The sequence below is a fragment of the Acomys russatus genome, chromosome 11, assembly GCF_903995435.1.
Source record: "Acomys russatus chromosome 11, mAcoRus1.1, whole genome shotgun sequence".
Lineage (NCBI taxonomy): Eukaryota > Metazoa > Chordata > Mammalia > Rodentia > Muridae > Acomys > Acomys russatus.
In genome coordinates, this window is record NC_067147.1 from 38,061,939 (window position 1) to 38,081,838 (window position 19,900).

The 19,900-nt window shown below is 48.3% G+C and overlaps 1 protein-coding gene across 1 annotated transcript in view; it reads right to left on the reverse strand.

Moving 5' to 3' along the window:
* Positions 1-19,900, reverse strand: part of Cdh23 (cadherin related 23) — a 373,665-nt gene that overhangs the window by 26,377 nt on the left and 327,388 nt on the right. Inside the window, exons 36-41 of the mRNA XM_051152488.1 lie at positions 9,775-9,996; positions 9,341-9,460; positions 8,406-8,586; positions 3,487-3,620; positions 2,661-2,870; positions 1,298-1,405 (exon numbers count right to left, since the gene is read on the reverse strand). Coding sequence (XP_051008445.1) covers positions 1,298-1,405; positions 2,661-2,870; positions 3,487-3,620; positions 8,406-8,586; positions 9,341-9,460; positions 9,775-9,996 — 975 coding nt within the window. The remainder of the gene's footprint in view (positions 1-1,297; positions 1,406-2,660; positions 2,871-3,486; positions 3,621-8,405; positions 8,587-9,340; positions 9,461-9,774; positions 9,997-19,900) is intronic.

Genomic DNA, 19,900 nt, shown 5'->3' on the forward strand with positions numbered 1-19,900 from the left:
CAGATCAACCTTCAGCACCTCTGTGAAATGTATAGAATTTACAGTAGGAAACATATAAGAAAAGGAATCCTGAGACGACTGCCACCAGGACTGCTTTCTGGGCCAAAAGGGAACCCTGTTCAACAACAAACTGCAAATCAATCTCCTCGTTGAACATAGAAGCAATGATTCTCAACAAAACACTTGCAAGCCTAAATAAAAGACGCATCAAAGTGATCAGCACGCTCAAGTTGATTTCATTCCAGTGATGGTTCACCAAACATTCACTAACAAATGCCATTCATCACATAAATGAACAGAGAGCCAGAAATCACATGACCGTCTCAACAGATACGGCTTTCACAAGATCTGTATCCTTCATGATGAAAAGGATGAGGGGGCAGCCAGGCACGGTGGCGCACGCCTGTAAGCCCATCACTGAGGGAGGTAGAGACAGGAGGAGGATCTCTGTGAGTTCGAGGCCAGCCTGGTCTACAAAGCGAGTCCAGGACAGCCAAGGCTACACAGAGAAACCCTGCTTCGAAAAGCAAAAACAAACGAGAGAGAGAGAGAGAGAGAGAGAGAGAGAGAGAGAGAGAGAGAGAGAGAGAGAGAGAGAGAGAGAGAGAGAGAGAGAGAGAAGGAAGTGAGGATGCTATTTTCCTCACAGGTATAGCAACTGATAAATTGCTAGTGCTCCAGTCCATAGTCCAGAAGGGGAAACTGAGGCACTGAGGAAGCAGTGTGCCAACAGAGCCACTTAGCTAGTCAGGAGCAGAGCTGAGGAAACAGGCACAGGACCCTACCCCAGCACTAGGGGTGGTATGAACAGAGCAACTCCAATCTAAAAGGGACTGTCAGCGCCCACCGCCTTTCAGTAAAAAGCATGCACATTTGACAACTGAAGCCCACCTCCCCGCTTCAGGACCTTCAAATGCAGGTCTGAGTCTGATAACGTGCACACCTATCTGTGGTTAGCTGAAGAAGTGTCATCAGGAGTCCCCTGAGTTGTTGGCCCTGGGGCAGGCTGGGTATTGACTTAGTGATAACAACTTTGTGGGAGAGAAAAGGGAGACTGGGGGAAAAAATGAATTGGCTCAAGCATATCGCTGTGAATAGAACTGAAATCTGAGGCCTATGTGTGTTTCTAAGCCTGTGGCGGGCTGAACCCCCTCACCAAGGGAGGCGCGCATACTCACTCTCACTCTGACACACACACTGGCCTGCCCTCCCCCAGCCTCCCTCCTTCTCCCTCTCACCTCCTCCGACCCTCTCTCCTGCTTTCACCCCACCCAACCCCAGTCTCTTGCAGCCTTACCTTCCTGGCTATGCGTGGGTTCTCTGGGTTGTCCTTTACAGAGACTGTCAGCCTGTACTCTGGGATGCGCTCTCGGTCCAGGGGCCGGTTGACAGTGACGATTCCTGTCTGGGATGTGCCTGGCTGGTTAGATGAGCAGGCCCCTCCCCCATGCCCCCCAAGTCATTCATGCTCTGCCTGCAGTTCCTAGGTTGCTGGGAGTAGCTTCCCCAAAGTGCCTAAGAGACAAGGGTCAAAGGAAGCCACCAGGATCTTTCCAGGGTGAGGGTAAGTCAGTGACTTCAAGTTCTCACCAACCCCAAAAGAGGGGGACACCTCGGAGGACCCTGGGTGTCAACAGTCTACAGACACTCTAAGAGGCCAGGGGAGAAACTCAGGTGCACTTCAGTATGGCTCAAACCATCTTACAGTTTCGGGTTCATGTGTGCCCAGGAGAAGCCTTGGGGGGCCATGTTTGGGGGTGTTGTTTCGTGGGCACTAGAAAGCAGCTGTTCAAACAAAACCAAAGTGGGCTACTAACTGGAACTGGGTTCCTGCACTGTGCACCACAATCCATGTCAGCAGCCTTGGATCAGGGCAGCTGGGCCATGGCTGACTCAGGAGGCCCTCTCCGGTGCTAACTAATGCACCTACAACCAAATGGCTGGCTGATTGAAGGAGCTGCAGCCAATTCAGTTGCTTCTAAAGCCTCCCTTCAGTTGTTTGATCGATGCTGATGGAGCACCTCTGCTGCCTGGAATTCCTACAACCTGTTCTGGCTCTAGGAGCTGATTTATTTTGAGCAGATTTTCCATTTCATTGCTTTTATTTTATATTTATTTATTTATTTATTTATTTATTTGAGACAGGGTTTCTCTGTGTAACTTTGACTGTCCTGGACTTGCTTCGTAGATCAGGACGGCCTCGAACTCACATCAATCTGCCTGCCTCTGCCTCCCAAGTGCTGGGATTAAAGGTGTGTGCCACCACACCTGGCTTTATTTTATTTTTCTAGACAAGGGTCAGACTGACTTTGAACTCATTATGGTAGCAGGAGGACCTTGAACTAATCTCCCTGCTGCTGTTTCTCAAGTGTTAGAATTATAGGTACAACACTGCACCCAGCTTACGCTTGCTTTTTGAATTCCAGCCTAACCTTGAACTCACAGTAATTCTCCTGTTCAACCTCCCAAAGGCTGGCCAGGAGCTAGGTGTGCTACCATTCACAGATTCCCTATTAACGTTAGAACTGCTGCTGTTTGGGCTCCGGGGTCCAGTTTCTTCACTGTCACAAAGAAGTCTTGGCCCCAGTCTGGAACCCGGGAGCCCCTCAATGTGCCTCTGGTAGGAGGAACTTGGGAGCCTTGGACAGATCTGAACCTACCGTGGCATTGATGAAGAAGGCCCGCTCTCTGTTGCCTGCGGTGATGTTGAAGGTGAGGAGCGCATTGCAGCCGCTGTCAGCATCACTGGCCAGGACATGGGCGACGAAGCTGGAGACAGGGCTGTTCTCACTGATGGTGACGTTCATGGGAAGATTCAACAGCACTGGGTCATTGTCATTGATGTCCAGTACGCGGATTCCCACCAGCATCTGGGGATGGGGAGGACAAGCCACAGGTGGGTGTGACCAAAGAGGAGGAGGAGGGGACAAACAGAGCAAAGGTAGTGAGGACATTGGGAAGGGAAGGTTGTGGAGGAAGAGGAGGAAGAAGGAAGACAACAAGCCAAATGGAAGGGGAGGGGAATAGCAGAGGGAGAAAGTGACAGGTCTGGATCAGGGGCAGAGGTCTGGCAGCAAAGACAGCCTCCTGAAGGAGTATTATGAGGGGAGTGTCCTAGAGAGGCAAGATCTCCAAGGCTAAGTTCGAGAGGCATCTCTGGTTTCTCTCTCTGTCTCTCTCTGTCTCTCCCTGTCTCTCTTTCTCTGTCTCTCTCTGTCTCTGTCTCTGTCTCTGTCTCTCTCTCTCCCTCTCTGATTTTTTGAGACAGGATTTTTCTGTGCAGCCTTGGCTGTCCTGGAACTCACTCTGTAGACCAGGCTGACCTCAAACTCAGAGATCTGCCTAAGTGCTGGGATTAAAGGCGACCCTGCCACTCCTCCAAACCCCCTACCCCACTTCACCTCTGGTTTCTCTAGGCCAAGCATGACAGTGTTTGCAGGCATTCAAGCTACATTAAGGGATGCTGTGGAGCTGGGCTGGACTCACCGTGGAGCTGAGCGGCGGCACCCCCCTGTCCCGGGCACAGATGGTCAGGTTGTAGAAGGCAATGGTCTCCCGGTCCAGCTCTATGTCCTTTCGGACCCTCAGCACACCCTCCACTGGAGAGATGACAAACTCCCCTGGGGGCCACCAGAATAGGTGTTAGCTCGTCCCGACTAAGAGCTCCTTTCCTCCAACCAGCCTTCCTCATGAAGGCCAGGGGCAGCAGTGGAGGCACATGTCCCCCAGGGCTCTTCATGGGTCCAACAGCAGAGTGGTCCTGATACTCACATGTGTATGCTTCCTGACCAATCAGCTTCCCTCCTGGGCCTTGCACTAGCAAGAGGATGATCCAAATTGTGTTGGAAAGTAGAGATGGGATATCTTTGGTTTTGTCTGTTTTGAGGCGGTTTCATGTAGCCCAGGCTGCCCCTGAACTCCTGATCCTTATACCTCCACATCCCAAGTGTTGGGATTCCCCGAATGCGCCATCACCCCTGACTTATGGGCTCCTTCCTATATAACACACTCTTCCTGACCACTTGAGGTTAGAAACTTACTAAGAAAGGCATTAGGCACATTGGAAAGTGTGTTGTGGACAGGCAGGGGAAAAAAAAAAGTACTAGGTGGGCTGCACGGTATCTGAAGGCTGAGGCAACCACTGGGCCATGTCACTGCAGCAGCAGAGTGTCATGCAACCGTCTAGGCTGGCCACCACCACTGTGACCAAAGGATAGGACTGTGGCTTTCTTTTGCTTTGTACTTGTAACAGCAGCAGCCTGGCATGTCTGCCTTTCCCTAGAAGTGACGCACTTGCCACGCAAGCATGAGGAACAGAATTCAGATCCCCAGCAATGCATGGGAAAGGCCAGGAGGTCATGTGGTCCCACCTGTAACTCCAGCCTCAGAAGGCAGAGACAGGAGATCCCAAGCAGAAACTGGCTACCATCTCAGCAAGTTCTGGGTTTGACTGAGAGACCCTGCCTCAATAAGTAAGGTGGAAGCGTGCTGGAGGATGACTCCTGACATCAGCTGCAGGTTTCTGCGTGCATATGAACATGTGCACACACACAAACGCATACATACCACACAATACACAACACAACACACATTCACACCACACACACACATACACACACCAAACACACCACACACACCCTACACACAAACCACACATTCCATATACACACACCACACACTACACACATATACACATACACACACAACACACACTCACAACACACACATACACACACACCATACACCACACACACAGGAGAAAACCTGTCCTGATTCCTTTGTTTCATCTGAGTTCCTTGTCTGATAGAGATAAGAGCCTGGAATCACTGGGGTGAGCGAGATCTCAGCCTGCTGTTTCTAGCCTCCTCAGCCCCCACCACTGGCAAATATGACTGCCCAGGTAGGAAATCTTGTGAGAAAAGACTGAGTATTAGGGCCACATCTGCCATAAAGCAGGGGCACTACTGTGAGCTCCTGGTAGAAGGATAGCAGGATGGGAGAGCCTAGTAAGGCCCTGACTGGAGCCCCAGCTGGAACTCAGGAATGTGAGTCTTCTAGGCCTGTGCTTTCTTTCCCCTGAGGCTCAGATCGCCTCCGGACCCTGCCGAGTGTCCAACACCAGTGTCACGCTGACACAAGTGCAAGCGTCTAAAGCAAGGACCTCAGGCTCACACACAGTGGCTCATGTGCTAAGGAAAACGAAGCTAGGAGCCAGAGAACCATGTCCTCTACACTTCCAGTGTGCTAACGACAGAACTGAGGTTTGAATCCCCTGGGGTTCAGAGGCTTCCTAGATAAACACCCCTCAGGGCTGACAGGGTAGAAGCTTGAGGGGAGGGAGAGAGGATGGGGATGGGAGGGATGAAGGGAGCTGGAGAAGCCTTTGTGGAGGACAGAGAAGGGGCTGGGGCTCTCAACGTGAGGAAGGGGTCACTTCACCTCTGCACATTCTTTCAGGAACTGAGCTGGGGAGAAAGTTACCCCACTTCCCCTTTTTCTTGAGACGGGGACTTATGCCATAGCCTGGATTTGTGGCAATCCTCCTGCCTCAGCCTCCTGAGTGCTAGAATATGGCTATGAACCCCCACTTGGCTTTTCTTTTCTTTCTTTCTTTCTTTCTTTTTTTTTTTGTTCCTCTTGGTACTTGGGGCTCAGGCCCAAAGCACAGACGCTTTGCAAAGACAGAGGCCCAGGCACCCTGGTAGCTTTTGTTGTTTGTCTCCCAGGACACACCTTGGTGCCCAGCTTCTGCCACAACAGCCCAATGCCCACCTGCAGCTGGGATTTCCCCAGCCAGCTCTTCCGCTCCCAGGCTCCCTAAGCTCTTGGCCCCTCCCTGCTTAGGGGTGAGGAAGTTGGAGAAGCAGGATTTCCTGTGTCCTGGGCTCCAAGGCCTCCAAAGCATGGGGATTCCCTTTCTTGGGGGTTTCCCAGCCCTGTTGACACCCTGCTATGTGCAGGCAAATGTCTCCCTGCCGCACAGTGATATATTACTCTCCTCAGCAACTTGCCCTAACCAGAATGCCTGATCCTCCCACCTTCCACACCCGGGGCCAGGAGGTCACAACCTTCTATCCAGTTGTGCCTGGCCTACAGCCTGATTCTTCTTCCCAAGCCTTGCCTTGATTATTCCATCTGTAAAATGGGCTCATAGGCGGAGTCTTTCCCCACCTACCCAAGGTTGGGCTGGTACAAAACAACCCTTGATATGGGAGTGGGCATCCTAAAAGGGAGCCCAGGTGCTCTCCTGTGGGACCGAGGGGTCACAAGGAAGGGATCCCAGGAGTCCTCGGCCAAAATGGGAGCTGGGAGGTCCCAAGAAGGAGGCAAGAGAGGTGGTCAAAGCTCATGTAGGGATCGCATGTTCCCCTTGCTCTTCTTGTTCCACAAGAACTGCTGGGGATTGCCAGTGAGTGCAAAGGGCCTGAGGTCTGAGCATCCCTGATAGGCTCAAGGCATTGCAGAAATACTGTGTCTAGTGGAAGTCTGAGTAAGAGAATGAGGCAGAAGAGATGATTTCTGTCTGGTTTTGAGAGCCATTTAAAAGGACTCAACATTAGCCAGGAGTGGGAGTGGTGGTGCTCGGGAGGCAGAGGCAGATGGATCTCTGTGAGTTCTAGGCCAGCCTGGTTTACAAAGCAAGTCCAGGACAGCCAGGGTTACACAGAGAAACCCTGTCTCGAAAACCAAAAACCAAAACAAACAAAAAGAAAGACTCAGCATTTTATGGTGGACACCTGGTGTTGGGGGTCTTTGATCATGGGAGGGACATGACTTGACCAAGGTTTTAAGGACTTCCCTGTGGTTTCTGTGTTTGGGACACTTTGGATGAAGGGATGGAAGCAGACAGGTCATGTGAGCACTGGGGAGGTGACTGAGGACAGGGAGCAGGCCCAGCAGGATCAGGCTGCAGTGACCTTGATGCTGCATGGCCTGGGTGTGTCCCTTTATCTGTTGTTGAAGAAAAGGTTTGAGTCAGAGTTTTTGTTTACTTTTCAGTTTCCAAGATGAATTTGAGAGGAGTCAGGTCGGGGGCTCCCTTGCTCAAAGCACCATGGTGTCCACCTCACTCTGGAAATACCAAGACTTCTTGATGGCACCATCTCTTCCATCTCTTGCTCACGCTCACAGCAGACACAGGGCCTTTTTTGCGATTCCATTATCCTCCCGGGCACACCTGGACCTCAGGACCTTGTGTTTCCTGCTCTCTCTGCATACCTATGCCTCGTCTGTCCTCTTCGCTAATTTCTTATGTGTCCATTGGCACATGACCAGCACATAGTAGGTCTTTATGAATTGTCATGGAATGATCATTGTATTTTACGAGTATTTGATGTCTGCTTTTGTTCTTAAGAGTGGGGAGGCACAGGCCAGGCGTGGTGGCCTTTAATCCCAGCACTTGGGAGACAGAGGCAGAGGCAGGTGGATCCATGTGAGTTCGAGGCCAGCCTGGTCTACAAAGCGAGTCCAGGACAACCTGGGCTACACAGAGAACCCTGCCTTGGAAAAAAAGGAAAGAAAGAAAGAAAGAAAAAGAATGGGGAGACCTGGCACCCCAGAGCCTATGTAGGTGACTAGTGGCTGTCACAGTCCCTGCCACTTGCCCATTATAGCCTTTTGAAGGCCCCCCTTTCCCAAGGGTATATTTTGATGGGTTCCTTAAACCCTTGAAATTCCTGTTCCAGCTTTCGTAGCCTTAGCCTCAAGCCAGGTTAGTAGCCATGTAGGCTGTGTAGGATTTTTGCCTTTTTGTTGTTGTTGTTGTTGTTTGAGACAGAGTCTCTCTGTGTTAGCCTTGGCTGTCCTGGACTCACTTTGTAGACTAGGCTGGCCTCGAACTCACAGAGATCTGCCTGCCTCTGCCTCCCGAGTGCTGGGATTAAAAGTGTGCGTCACTGCGCCTGGCCGGCTTTTTACTTTTTAAAGACAGGACCACACTATGTAGCCATAACTGGCCTTGAACTCATACAGATCCACCCACCTCTATCTCCTGTGTGCTGGAATTAAAAGCATGGGCCACCATGGGCAACTGTGTTGGCTTTTGTTGGGTGACACTGAGATGCTCAATGGAGCCCAAATGTATAACCTAGGTCCTGGGGTCCTGAAGTACACATGGTAAGGATGCTTGCCTTCTTCCATTGAAGACTTTTCCCAGTAGAAGATGGATGTTTCCTGCCTATGTCTAGAGAGAGCTATGGCCCTTCAAGACTACCAGCCCATGTCTCAGATGCCATGGCATTCTTTCCATGCTTCTGTGATAAAGGCATGTGGGGCCTGAGGTCCATAGAGGGCAAGGTCACGTGGTAGACGGACTGTATGGAGACCTCCCTCACCTCAGTCCTAAGCAGGTGAAGAGAGGTCCCTGGGTCATGCCCACCACACCACCCAGCACAGGCCCTACTTACCCAGGGGGTCTCCATCCACAACACTGTACTCCACCTGCCCATTGGGACCGGAGTCCCGGTCGTGGGCCAGGAACGTCCATACTCTAGGCCCTGGCTGGCCCTCAGTGACATCAAATGGTCCTTCATAGTCCCGAGGAAAAGTGGGCACGTTGTCATTGATGTCATTCACATTCACAAGCACCTGAGGCAGTGAACAGCTTAACTAGGATTGGCCCCCGGATGCCCGGAGAACCTCAGCAACTGGACCTTATACTGGGTCTGATGCTGATACCCGTGGGCTAAGGGGAACGCTGTACAGTGTTACAGGGTGGGAGGGCATCACAGGGTGGGAGGGTATTTAAGCTGTGCATGTGCGTGAGCTCTGGTCCAAGTCCCCCCCTACACACGTGTGTGTGTGTGTGTGTGTGTGTGTGTGTGTGTGTGTGTGTTTGTGAGTGTGTGTGTGTGTGTGCGTGTTTGTGTGTGTGTGTTTTGCTGGGAATTGAACTCACAACCTTGCCCAAGGTAGGCAAGTACTCTACCGGTGACCTTCACCCCAGCCTCCCCCCTCCTTGACACAGGGTCTTTCTATGTATCCTGAACTGGTCTTGAATTCATAACTCCCCTGTCTCTGCCTTCTGTGTGTCTGTATGGGTATGGCCCACTCTTCCTTATACTCTGGTCATCTTATGTAGTCCCACTTGCTCCTCCTACATCCTGAAACATAGCTTTCAATCATGAGGAAACAAAAATTCAGGGAGGTTAGGTGATCTGCTCAGAGTCACACAGCCGGAAAGTGAAAGAGCAGGGATCTGAGTCACTATGGACAAGAGTGCTTGAATTCAGGCACTTCCTTCTGATAGGCATTTCCTTTCCTTCCTCTTCCACTATAGAGCCTCCTAGGTCCTCTTCATGTTCCCCCAACCTCCACATTGGGGATGTATTCACCTACGTACCGTGGTAGTAGAGGTGAGGCGGTGGGACAAGATGGGACACTGGTCTGTGGCAGTGACAAGCAAGGTGTAGCGGCCATGACTGATCTCATAGTCTAACTCCTTGGCAGCAGTAATGACACCCTGGGGACACAGAGAGTACAAGGGGAGGGGATGATGAGTGATAGGGAACTCCATCAAATACCAAATAGAACCTGACATCCTAGCTACAATTGCTGTGTCTGTGCTTACGACAGACATCACTAATCAATTACAGCATTACTGAAGGCAGATAGGTCCTATCCACTAAAGCTTTCCAACTTCTACCCTCTACCCCCTGTCCCTGGGCAATCCAGTTTCCCTCTAGGCTCTGTTTGCTCCTTATACCCTATGATATCACCAAGGCCCGGAGAGGCTTTGACACCCTCCACCCCTGGACCCTCCCCTCAGCTGCTGACCGTGTGCCTGTTGATTCGGAAGGTATTGATGATGTTGCCTGCCACAATGGCATAGGTGACAGTGCCATTTGGCCCCTCATCCAGGTCCAGCGCCTGGACAGTGATAAGGCTGGCGTTGATGGTGTCTGGGCCCTCATCCAGCACCACCTCATAATGTGGCTTCTGGAACACGGGAGCATTATCGTTCTCATCCACGATAGTCACATACACATGGGTGGTGGCCTGGAGAGAAGAGCATGGTCAGATGCTTTGGACAGGGGACCAGAGGGATCAAAGTGGATCCAGACTGCTGTTTTCCTGGGTTAAACTCACTCAGTGTGATTCAATATAGATAGGATCCCATAGGGAAGAAAAGAAGAGAGAATAGGTTAGGGAAAAAGTTGCAGGCTGGTAGGAGAAAGTGCAGAGGCTTTGTTAAAACCAAGCCAGGAAAGTGCTCAAAACCAGGCTGGCACATATATCATCATTTCTATGTCTATGTTCATGACAGACATAATCAATCGATCATAATACTGCTGAGGTCAGAAGCAAGCTTAAAATCCTTGTCAGCACAGTGACCCAGCAATTAAGGCTGGCATATAGAGCTAGGCATGGTGGCATATACCTGTAGTCCCAACACTTAGGAGGCAGAGACATGAGGGTTATTATAAGTTCAAGGCCAGCTTAGCCTACACAGTAAGACTGAAGTCAATTAAGGGTTACATAATGAGATTCTGTTTCAAAGAAATCCACCGACACAAACCCTCCAGGCACATGAGATGAACTCCAGTAGCCTCCCCAATTTAGAGCAATGCCTATAATCTTCCTAACCAGTCTACAAAAGGCAAGAACAGGAGGTCCTCAGCCCAACATAAAAATTAAAAACAAAAACAAAACAAAAAACCCAAAAGAACAAAACAAACAAACAAACAAACAAACAAACCATATTTCTAGTACTTTAAAGGGACAAGACATCAATTCATGGCTAGATTTTGTTGGCCTCTGAAAAGTTAAATTCATAGGACATGATTTCACTCTAAGTAGTTTCTGTCATCCTGTGATTGGCTATTTCTAGCTGAGGCTTGGACCATAAATCATATTCAACTAATCAGAGCTCAGTGGTCAGCGCTCAAGAACGTATTGTAGGCCTCACAATCAGAGGGGGAAATGCAAAGACAGCCTCCCTGCGAGCTGGTGTTCTGTGTTCCTTGACTCCATCCCACTTCTCCACCTTCCACGTGGGAGGCTGCTCCTGTGGACCACCCAGCTTGAGACCCCTTGCTGTCTGGCTTCCAGGGTTGGCCAATGGGATGGAGATGAAGGAGAGGGGTTAGCCTTCTTTTACCCTTCCACTCCTCGCTGCAGTTTTGTCCTGGTTGTGTGTCTCTGCTGGGGACCCGCCAAGGTCTACTTCTTTCTGGGCTCCAGTAATGTCACCGTCTTTGTAATTGTAGAGGGATTTTAATCTAGCAACATGTCACTCTGGCAAGGGATCACATCCAAAGACCTTCTAGGTCTATGTAATTCAGTTGGAATGCAGACACACACTGGATTACAGTATGGTCTGGCTGGAATAAGACACACCCGTATTATATTCCTTTAATCCCAAACAAGGTAGGAAGGTTCATCTGTAGAAGGACACAGCCATGTTTAAAAGTGATGTCTAGAGCAGGGCATGGTGGTGCATGACTTTAATCCCAGAACCTGGGAGGCAGAGGCAGACGGATCGCTGTGGGTTTGAGGCCAGCCTGGTCTATGAAGGGAGTTCAGGACAGCCAAGATAACATAAAGAAATCCTGTCTCAGCGGGCATGGTGGTACACACTTTTAATCCCAGCACCCAGGAGGCAGAGGCAGATGGATTGCTGTGAGTTCATGGCTAGCCTGCTCTACAAAGGGAGTCCAGGACAATGAAGATAACATAAAGAAAACCTGTCTTGAAAAACCAAACCAAGAAAACAAACAAAAAGTGATGTCTAATTGAGGGACAGACAAAAATGACAAATCAGAAAAGATTTGACAGAATAAGTCAGAGATAGGATATGTCCAACTCTCAGGAGAACAGAGAGGAAAGAAAGGCAACTTAGAGAGCATTGAGGGGGGGGATTTTTTAACCAGGACTGTTTGACAAACACAGGCTGTAGAGAGACCAAGCTAGACACAGGTGAAGACAGAACAAGCCAGAGAATGAGAAGGATCCAGAAGATTAGAACAGGTTTCTAGAGTTAGTTTGAGGCCAAGCTGAGCAATCAGTTAGAAGCTGAGAGAAGCCAGCTTCAATCAATTAGCTTGAAGAGAAGTTCAAGCCAGAACAGCTGATGTGAATCATCCAGGCAGAGTTCAGAAAACTGGAAAAGGACCAATTATCCAGCAGTGAGCCTCCAAGACAACAATTACATCAGGCGAATAAAAATTACATTTACAGTATGGTTAAGATTGACCTTTGTCTTAGTTTCTATTGCTGCAGTTGAACAACTTGGGGAGGAAAAGGTTTACTTGGTCTACATTTTCCCATCGCAATCATTGAGGGAAGTCAGGACAGGAACTCAGGTGTGGTAATATGTTTTTCTGAAAACACCTCTTGCCTTTGAAGAGACTGAACTTTTGCTGGACCTTGCAAGTTAATAATATGCCTTGAGATCATTTAAGACTATGTCCTTGGCCTGCTGTCCCACTGTATACTCAGCTTACTGATGCTAACCTGCCTCTCGTGGAACCAGTCTTAGTATGCGTTGGATCCACCGCTCCCCTCCCCCATTAACCAGCTTTTACAACTTAAGCTAATGCATAGCTTTAATCTTAAGTTATTCATTCCTCCATGCCCCTGAAGAATGCATGCACAGACGTGTGTGTTGTGGTAATCATTTGCTGAAAGCAGCCAACAGGTTGAAAACGACCTTTAGCAACAAATATCCTATAAATGTTGGAAGCAACATTTGGATATAGGTTTATAACATCTGTGTGTTTCTGGGTCTCTCAAGCAACATTTCCCCTCCTAAAGCTCTGTTAAAGATCTCTGTAAAGAAGCTCTCTTTTTTTTTTTTTTTAAAAAAAGATTTATTTATTTATTACATATACAATGTTCTGTCTGTATATGTGCCTGCCCAACAGAAGAGGGCACCAGATTACATGGTTGTGAGCCACCATATGGTTGTTGGGAACTGAACTCAGGACCTCTGGATGAGCAGCCAGTGCTCTTAACCTCTGAGCCATCTCTCCAGCCCCTAAGCATCCCTCATTTTCACAACAAGGTTTCCTATGTTCTTCAATAAATACAGAGCAAAACCCATTGTTAGGGAAGGACAGAGAAAGACACAGATCTCTCCCTCTCTCTCTCTCTCTCTCTCTCTCTCTCTCTCTCTCTCTCTCTCTCTCTCTCTCTCTCTCACACACACACACACACACATACACACACACCCAAGTAGTTACTAACAGACAAGACACATAAGGACAACAGAACGACAGATAGGCAACAGGCACTGACCAGACAGACAAAACAGGCCAACAACCACAACTACGGACAGACAGAAAACACAGAGAGAAGTGGAAAATTCAAACTTGAGCTCTCTTTCTCATCCCTTAATGTGACAGACACATTTGGATACTCCTTCTGTGATGTCTTCAGTGTGTCATCAATGCACTCAATCAGGAGCCCAAAGGCGGGAACTGGAGCAGAGACCATGAAGGAACAAACACTGCTTACTGGCTAGATCAGTTTATTTTCTTATACAGCCAGACCCACCTACTCAGGGATGGTACTACCCACTGTGGGCTGGGTTCTTTCCCATCAACCAGTAATCAAGAAAATGCCCCCACAGACTTGCCTACAGGCAGTCTGATGGAAGCAATCTCTCAGGTGAGGTTGCCTCTTCCCAGATGACTCTAGCTTGTGTCAAGTTGACAGAAAGCTAACCAGTACAGTAGTCAACTTGAAAGGGTCTAGACAAGCTTCTGGTGTGTCTGTGAGCATTTCCATACTGGATTTAGATGGAAGAGCCCACACTAACTGTGGTTAGCACCATTCCAGGAATTGTGCCCTGGGCTGACTAATAAAGGGAGCTGAGTACCAGCATTCAACCACCTCTCTCTCTCTCTCTCTCTCTCTCTCTCTCTCTCTCTCTCTCTCTCTCTCTCTCTCTCTCTCTCTCTCTCTCTGTCTCTCTCTCTCTGTCTGTCTCTCTCTCTGTCTGTCTCTCTTTCTCTGTCTCTCTCTCTCTCTGTCTCTCACTGTCTCTCTGTCTCTCTCTCTCTCTCCCTCTCTCTCTCTGTCTCTCTCTCTCTCTCTCTCTGCTTCTGGATACAATATGAGCAGCAGCCTTAATCCCCTACTACTTAACCCCCTCCCTACCATGACGGGCCATGAATGAACTGAAATGAGCCCTTCATCTCTTAAGTGACTCTTGCCAGGGATTTTTGTCACAGCAACAAGGACCATCACTAATATATTTTTCTTTCTCACAGATCATGCTGGTCATGTCTTCTTGTGTCTGCTGGTCCCTAGGTGCTGGGCTAGTCCCCTTGAAAGGGTCCCTCCATTAAACCTTTGGCCCAAGCCTTTTCTGCATAAACCACTACTCCTGCAGGGACCCTGGTTGAAGCAAACCACCTTGCTTTGGGTTGAATATGAGATGTCCCCACAGGTTCATATGTCAAAGGCCTGGTCCTCAGCTGACCTCTGTGCAGCTTTGGCTGTCCTGGACTCACTTTGTAGACCAGGCTGGCCTCGAACTCACAGAGATCCACCTGCCTCTGCCTCCCAAATGCCAGGATTAAAGGAGTGCATCATTGAGCCTGGTTCAACCATGCCATTTATGAAGGTGATAGAAACTTTGAGAAGTGGGGCCAAGTTGAAAGAAGAGGGCTATTGGGGGCATACCAGCTCCCCAGTCCCTTCCTCTCACACTGCATCCTGTCCACTATGAGATGAGGAACCATGATATTCTGTACAAGGACATAGGGGAAACTGACCATGGACAGGAGCCTCTAAAACAGCAAGGAAAGTACTCTATTTCTTCTTTAAGTTGTTCTCTCAGATGATGTTTGTGTGCGTGTTCAACTGTGTGTGGAAGTGAGAGGTTCCCAATAATTCTCCATCCTAATTTTTTGTTTGTTTGTTTTTTGAGACAAGGTGTCTCTGTGTAGCCTTGGCTGTTCTGGACTCATTTTGTAGACCAGGCTGGCCTCGAACTCACAGGGATTCACCTGCCTCTACCTCCTGAGTGCTGGGATTAAAGGTGTGCGCCATCACTGCCTGGCAAAGATTTATTTATTTTTGTGTTTTATGTATATGGGAGTTTTGTGCATATATGTATATGCGCACCAGAAGATAGCATCAAATCCCATGGGACTACAGTTATAGACAGATCTGAGCCACAATGTGGAGGCTAAGAATTGAACTTAGGACCTCTGGAAGAGCAGCCAGTGCTCCTAACCACAGACCCATCTCTTCAGCCTCATTCTAATTATTTTTAGCACTTAAACTAAATGTTTATTTATTTTACAAACTGGACCCAGGGCTCTGAACACTCTATGTGTATACTATACTATTGAGCTATGTCATCAGCCCCCCCCCCAAATTTTTGTTTTAGCAATCACATTGACAGGGCCTAGCAAGATGGTTTAGCAGATAAAGGCTCTTACTGCCAAGCCTAATGACCTGAGTTTGATCCCTGGGATGCACATGGTAGGAAAAGAACCAAGTCTTACAAGTTGTCCTCCTACTTCCATACATGTGCTATGGTATGTGTGTGTTTTACTTCTCCAAAAAAATAAATAAGCATAAACATAATCATCATCATCATCATCATAATAATAAATATTTTTAAAAACCACCCTAAGCAAGCCCGTAGTCATATTTCCCAAAATTAGTGATTTGAGTCTTAATTGAAATACACAAGCTGGGCATGGTGGTGCATGCCCTCAATCCCAGCACTTGGGAGGCAGAGGCAGGCGGAGCTCTGTGAGTTCAAGGCCAGCCTGGTTTACAAAGTGAGTCCAGGACAAGCAAGGCTACACAGAGAAACCCTGTCTCAAGAAAACCAAAAAAGAGAAAATAATAAATACGCAATTAGCAATACATTATCAAAAGCTGGATGAATGTATAACTCAATTGAACATCACAAAGCAGACACCGTTTAGTTTTTACTTCCTGTGCGTTTAGATATTTAAAACAAAGATGCCTGGGGTTCTTAACCATTGAGCTCAAGCCCCTCCACCTCATTTTTGAGGTGTGGTTTCTCATTAAACATGGAGCCCCAAGGATCCTCTCATATCTACATCCCTGTGCTGGGATTATAGATACAGTCCACCACACCCTACTTCTTTTTTGGGGCCCATTTAGGTCCTCATGCTTGCGTGGCAAGCACTTTACCAGCTGGGCCATCTGTCCTGCCCTCCCTCAGGCATTTTGGTCTCAGCTATACAAAAGTGGCAAATACACTGTCATGAACCGGGCGTGGTGGCGCATGCCTTTAATCCCAGCACTCAGGAGGCAGAGGCAGGCGGATCGCTGTGAGTTTGAGGCCAGCCTGGTCTACAAAGTGAGTCCAGGATGGCCAAGGCTACACAGAGAAACCCTGTCTCGAAAAACCAAAACCAAACCAAACCAAAACAAAACAAAAAAACCCAAAAACCAAAAAACAAAACACTGTCATTAGGGGCTACTGCGAAATATTGAGGAGAGAAGAAATGCAGAGATAGATGGGTGAGAGGATGTGAGCAGACCACTGCTGAGGACGAATATAAAGCAGGTAATATAAAAAGTGCAATCTATGGAGCCAGAGAGATGGCTAAGAGGTCAAGAGCATCGTCTGCTCTTCTAAAGGTCCTGAGTTCAATTCCCAGCAACCACATGGTGGCTCACAACCATCTGTAATGAAATCTGGTTCCTTCTTATGCGGGCAGAATACTGTATAAATAATTTTTTTTCGAGACAGGGTTTCTCTGTGTAGCCTTGGCTGTCGTAGACTTACTTTGTAGACCAGCCTGGCCTCGAACTCACAGCCATCCACCCGTCTCTGACTCCTGAGTGCTGGGATTAAAGGCATGAGCTACCATGCCCGGCCAATAAATCTTTTCTTTAAAAGTGCAATCTACATACTACATAACATGGCTGCAACTTTTTCTCAGTTCTGTTTGGCCCTGGAGCTGCCTGCACAGGGATGGATAGATGGAAAGAGGCCTCCAGACCCAAGAGGGTGGTCACTGGCCCTAAGAAGGTGATGTCTCTGAGGATCTTAGCTCTGGGTCTTGGGGACAGGGGCTTTGAGACTGAGTTTGTGGCACCTCCTCTCTGGGGGTTTTCTGTCTGTGAATAATGGACCTGCCTTGACCCCTAATATTCTTTCTAGCTCAGACATTCTGGGGTTCTGCCCTGTTGTGGGCAGCCATGTGGTAACTTTTATAAGCCTCCAGTTCGACAATTACAAGAGGCAAGTAAAAGTTACTGTTCTATATGGCACTCAAACATGCTTGGAAGGATAACCCAGTGCGACTGAAGAAGAAGAAAGCCCACCAATGTTGCAGAAAGCAGAGGACATCTGACAGAAATGTCACAGAGGACAGGAGACATCTGACAGAAAGCCGCAGATGAGAAATTTGCCTAATGATGCGTGTCCCGGCCTGCGGGACAAATCGAATCAGGATTCACCTGAAAGAGGGAATAGGGATTGAAAGTAGGGTACAGAGACACGAGAAATAACAAGTCAAGTCGGGAAATTTCTGATCAAGACTCTCTTTAATGCAGACGAGTAAGACTTTAATAGCAAGGTCAATAGGATCTATTATGACCCCTCTCTTCCTAGCTCCCAAGGCAAGAAGAACACAATAGCCTGAACTGTAAGAACTTCCTATTACTGAGTAGCTTTCTGAAAGGATTTCCTTATTCTTCTGGGTGTTTCTCAGTAGGGACTTCCCTACTTCTTTCAAAGATAAATAGTCCAAGGATGGCCTGAAACACAAACACCTTCTCTGGCACAGCTCAACAACTGAAAGGACACAGCCTGTAGCCTAAGCACGGGATTTCTGACATGGCAGAATTTAACACGGCTCCCTACAGCCTAGGATATCTCCTGAGGAAAATTCAGTTCTTCCGAGTTGGGCTGGACACTCGGAGATTCAGGAGACCTAGGAGCAGCAGGAGCCTCAAGTCTAGAGAAAGAGTCTCTGAGACCGTGAATCACAATTACGGGTTGCATCCAAATTGATAAAGATCCGATCTGAATAAGAGATGCTTCCACATGAAAGGTGTGACTCAGGGAAGGAAGAAGTCACGGAAAGACAGCCACGCAGGCAATGCAGGAAGCAGATCTTGATGCATGGGACCGCTCAACAAACCAGCTGAAGGAGGACAGATCCTTCATCAGACTGGCAGCATCAGGAAAACCCTGATGCTGAAATGGACATTTGCAGACAGATGATGTAGGACTGCAGTTGTGAGAGGATCATCACATCAACAGATTTTCACAAAGAAAAGCTTAGGTCCAGGTGTGGTACACACTTTTAACCCCAAACAGTGAAGGTAAACTTAGTTTGTAGAAGGAAGTCCCCATGTTTGAAAATGATGTCTAATTGAGGGGTAGACAAAGTGATGAGTCAGAGAAAGATTTGGCAGAACAGGATATGTCCAACTCTCGAAAGATGAGATAGGAAAGGCAAGGTACTTATGGGAGCTGTACAGAGAGTGGGGGAAAGAGGAGGCAGTTTTACTGGGAGAGTTTTACAGAGACAAGGTGAAGAGAAAACAAGCTAGATATAGGTGAAGACAGAATGAGCCAGAAAATTAGAAGGAACCAGAAGATTAGAGTAGATTTTTGGGGTTAGTTTGGGGCCAAGCAGAGCAATTCAGAGGCCGAGAGAAAAGTCAGATTGACTAAGTCACCCTGAGTGAGGAGTTTTGAGCCAAAACAGCTGAGTTGAACCGGCCAGCAAGAGTTCAGAAAGAAGTAAGGGTGAGCTTATTCAGCAGTGAGTCTCAGAGGCTGAAAACATTCTAGGCCTAGATTAGATTGTATGGAGGGTAGAAGCTTCCAGGACTAGGCCTATGTCAGCAGACAGAGGCAGAAAGGCGACATTAAATCAGGCGAATAAAAACTACTTTTACAGAAATCCGTCGTTACACACACACACTACTTTGGATCTTAGAGACCCTAGGAATCTTCAGTAAGGTAGCAAGGATTGGGGTAGGGAGGCAGCAACATGGCTCAATTGGTATTGGCACATGCCGCCAACCCTTACTGTTGGCTGTTCACTGCAGGGAGAGCCTTTGTGCCAGACTCCCTTGCCTTGCTTTGCATACTCTGTAAACTTTGTACACTTTGCAGGAAAGTGTTCTGGTCCCTGCTGAGGAGCTCCAGGAGCCAGTCCTTGGCTACTTCAAGTTTTGCATCGGGGCTCCCCTATATTTTTCTTTGGGTGGCCCTCTCTTTAGTTCTTTACCACCCCTGGGTGCCGGCCTCTATGGACCCTGAAAGGGGTGCTCAAATCTTCAGGCTGTGTTGCTGACCTTAGGGGCTCCAGAGCGGCTGAGGCAAAGCCGCCTCAGCCCTGTGCCCGGAGAGCAGATGCCTGGAGAAACTGAAAAGCTGGAGCCACAGAGAAAGCAGCAGCACCTGAGGCCTCAGTTATGGCCGCTGCTGGCAGGGCACTCCAGGAGGAAGGCATGTTTAACTGGAGCTAGTCTGTGAGCGCCAGTGTCAACTTTGTGGCAACAATGTATAAACTAGCCATTCCTCTGAGGCAGGGAGCTTTGTATGGTCTGACACTGCCAGCCAGGGAACAGGACTAGAAATCTGACCCCTTAGTATGAGTTCATAGATTAGTTAAGGAAATTTATGGGTTTTTTGTTTTTGTTTTGTTTTGTTTTGTGTGTGTGTTTTTTTTGTTTTTTTTTTTTTTTTTTTTGTTGTTGTTGTTGTTGTTGTTGTTTTTTCCAGTTTAAGAGTTCAAATCTGTATGAACCCCTTAGGGCATGAATTCATAGCCCCTCCCTGACACCTCTCTGTCAAACTGGCAGTTCCAGCCTCTAACTGTCCCAACCCCCATCTCCAGCCCTTCAGTGGGACCCCTCTCAGATTTATGTTAATTTTAGGAGAAAAGACTGAACAAACACCCACCAATCCCTAAGCTTTCCCCAAGCTCAGGACTTGAAA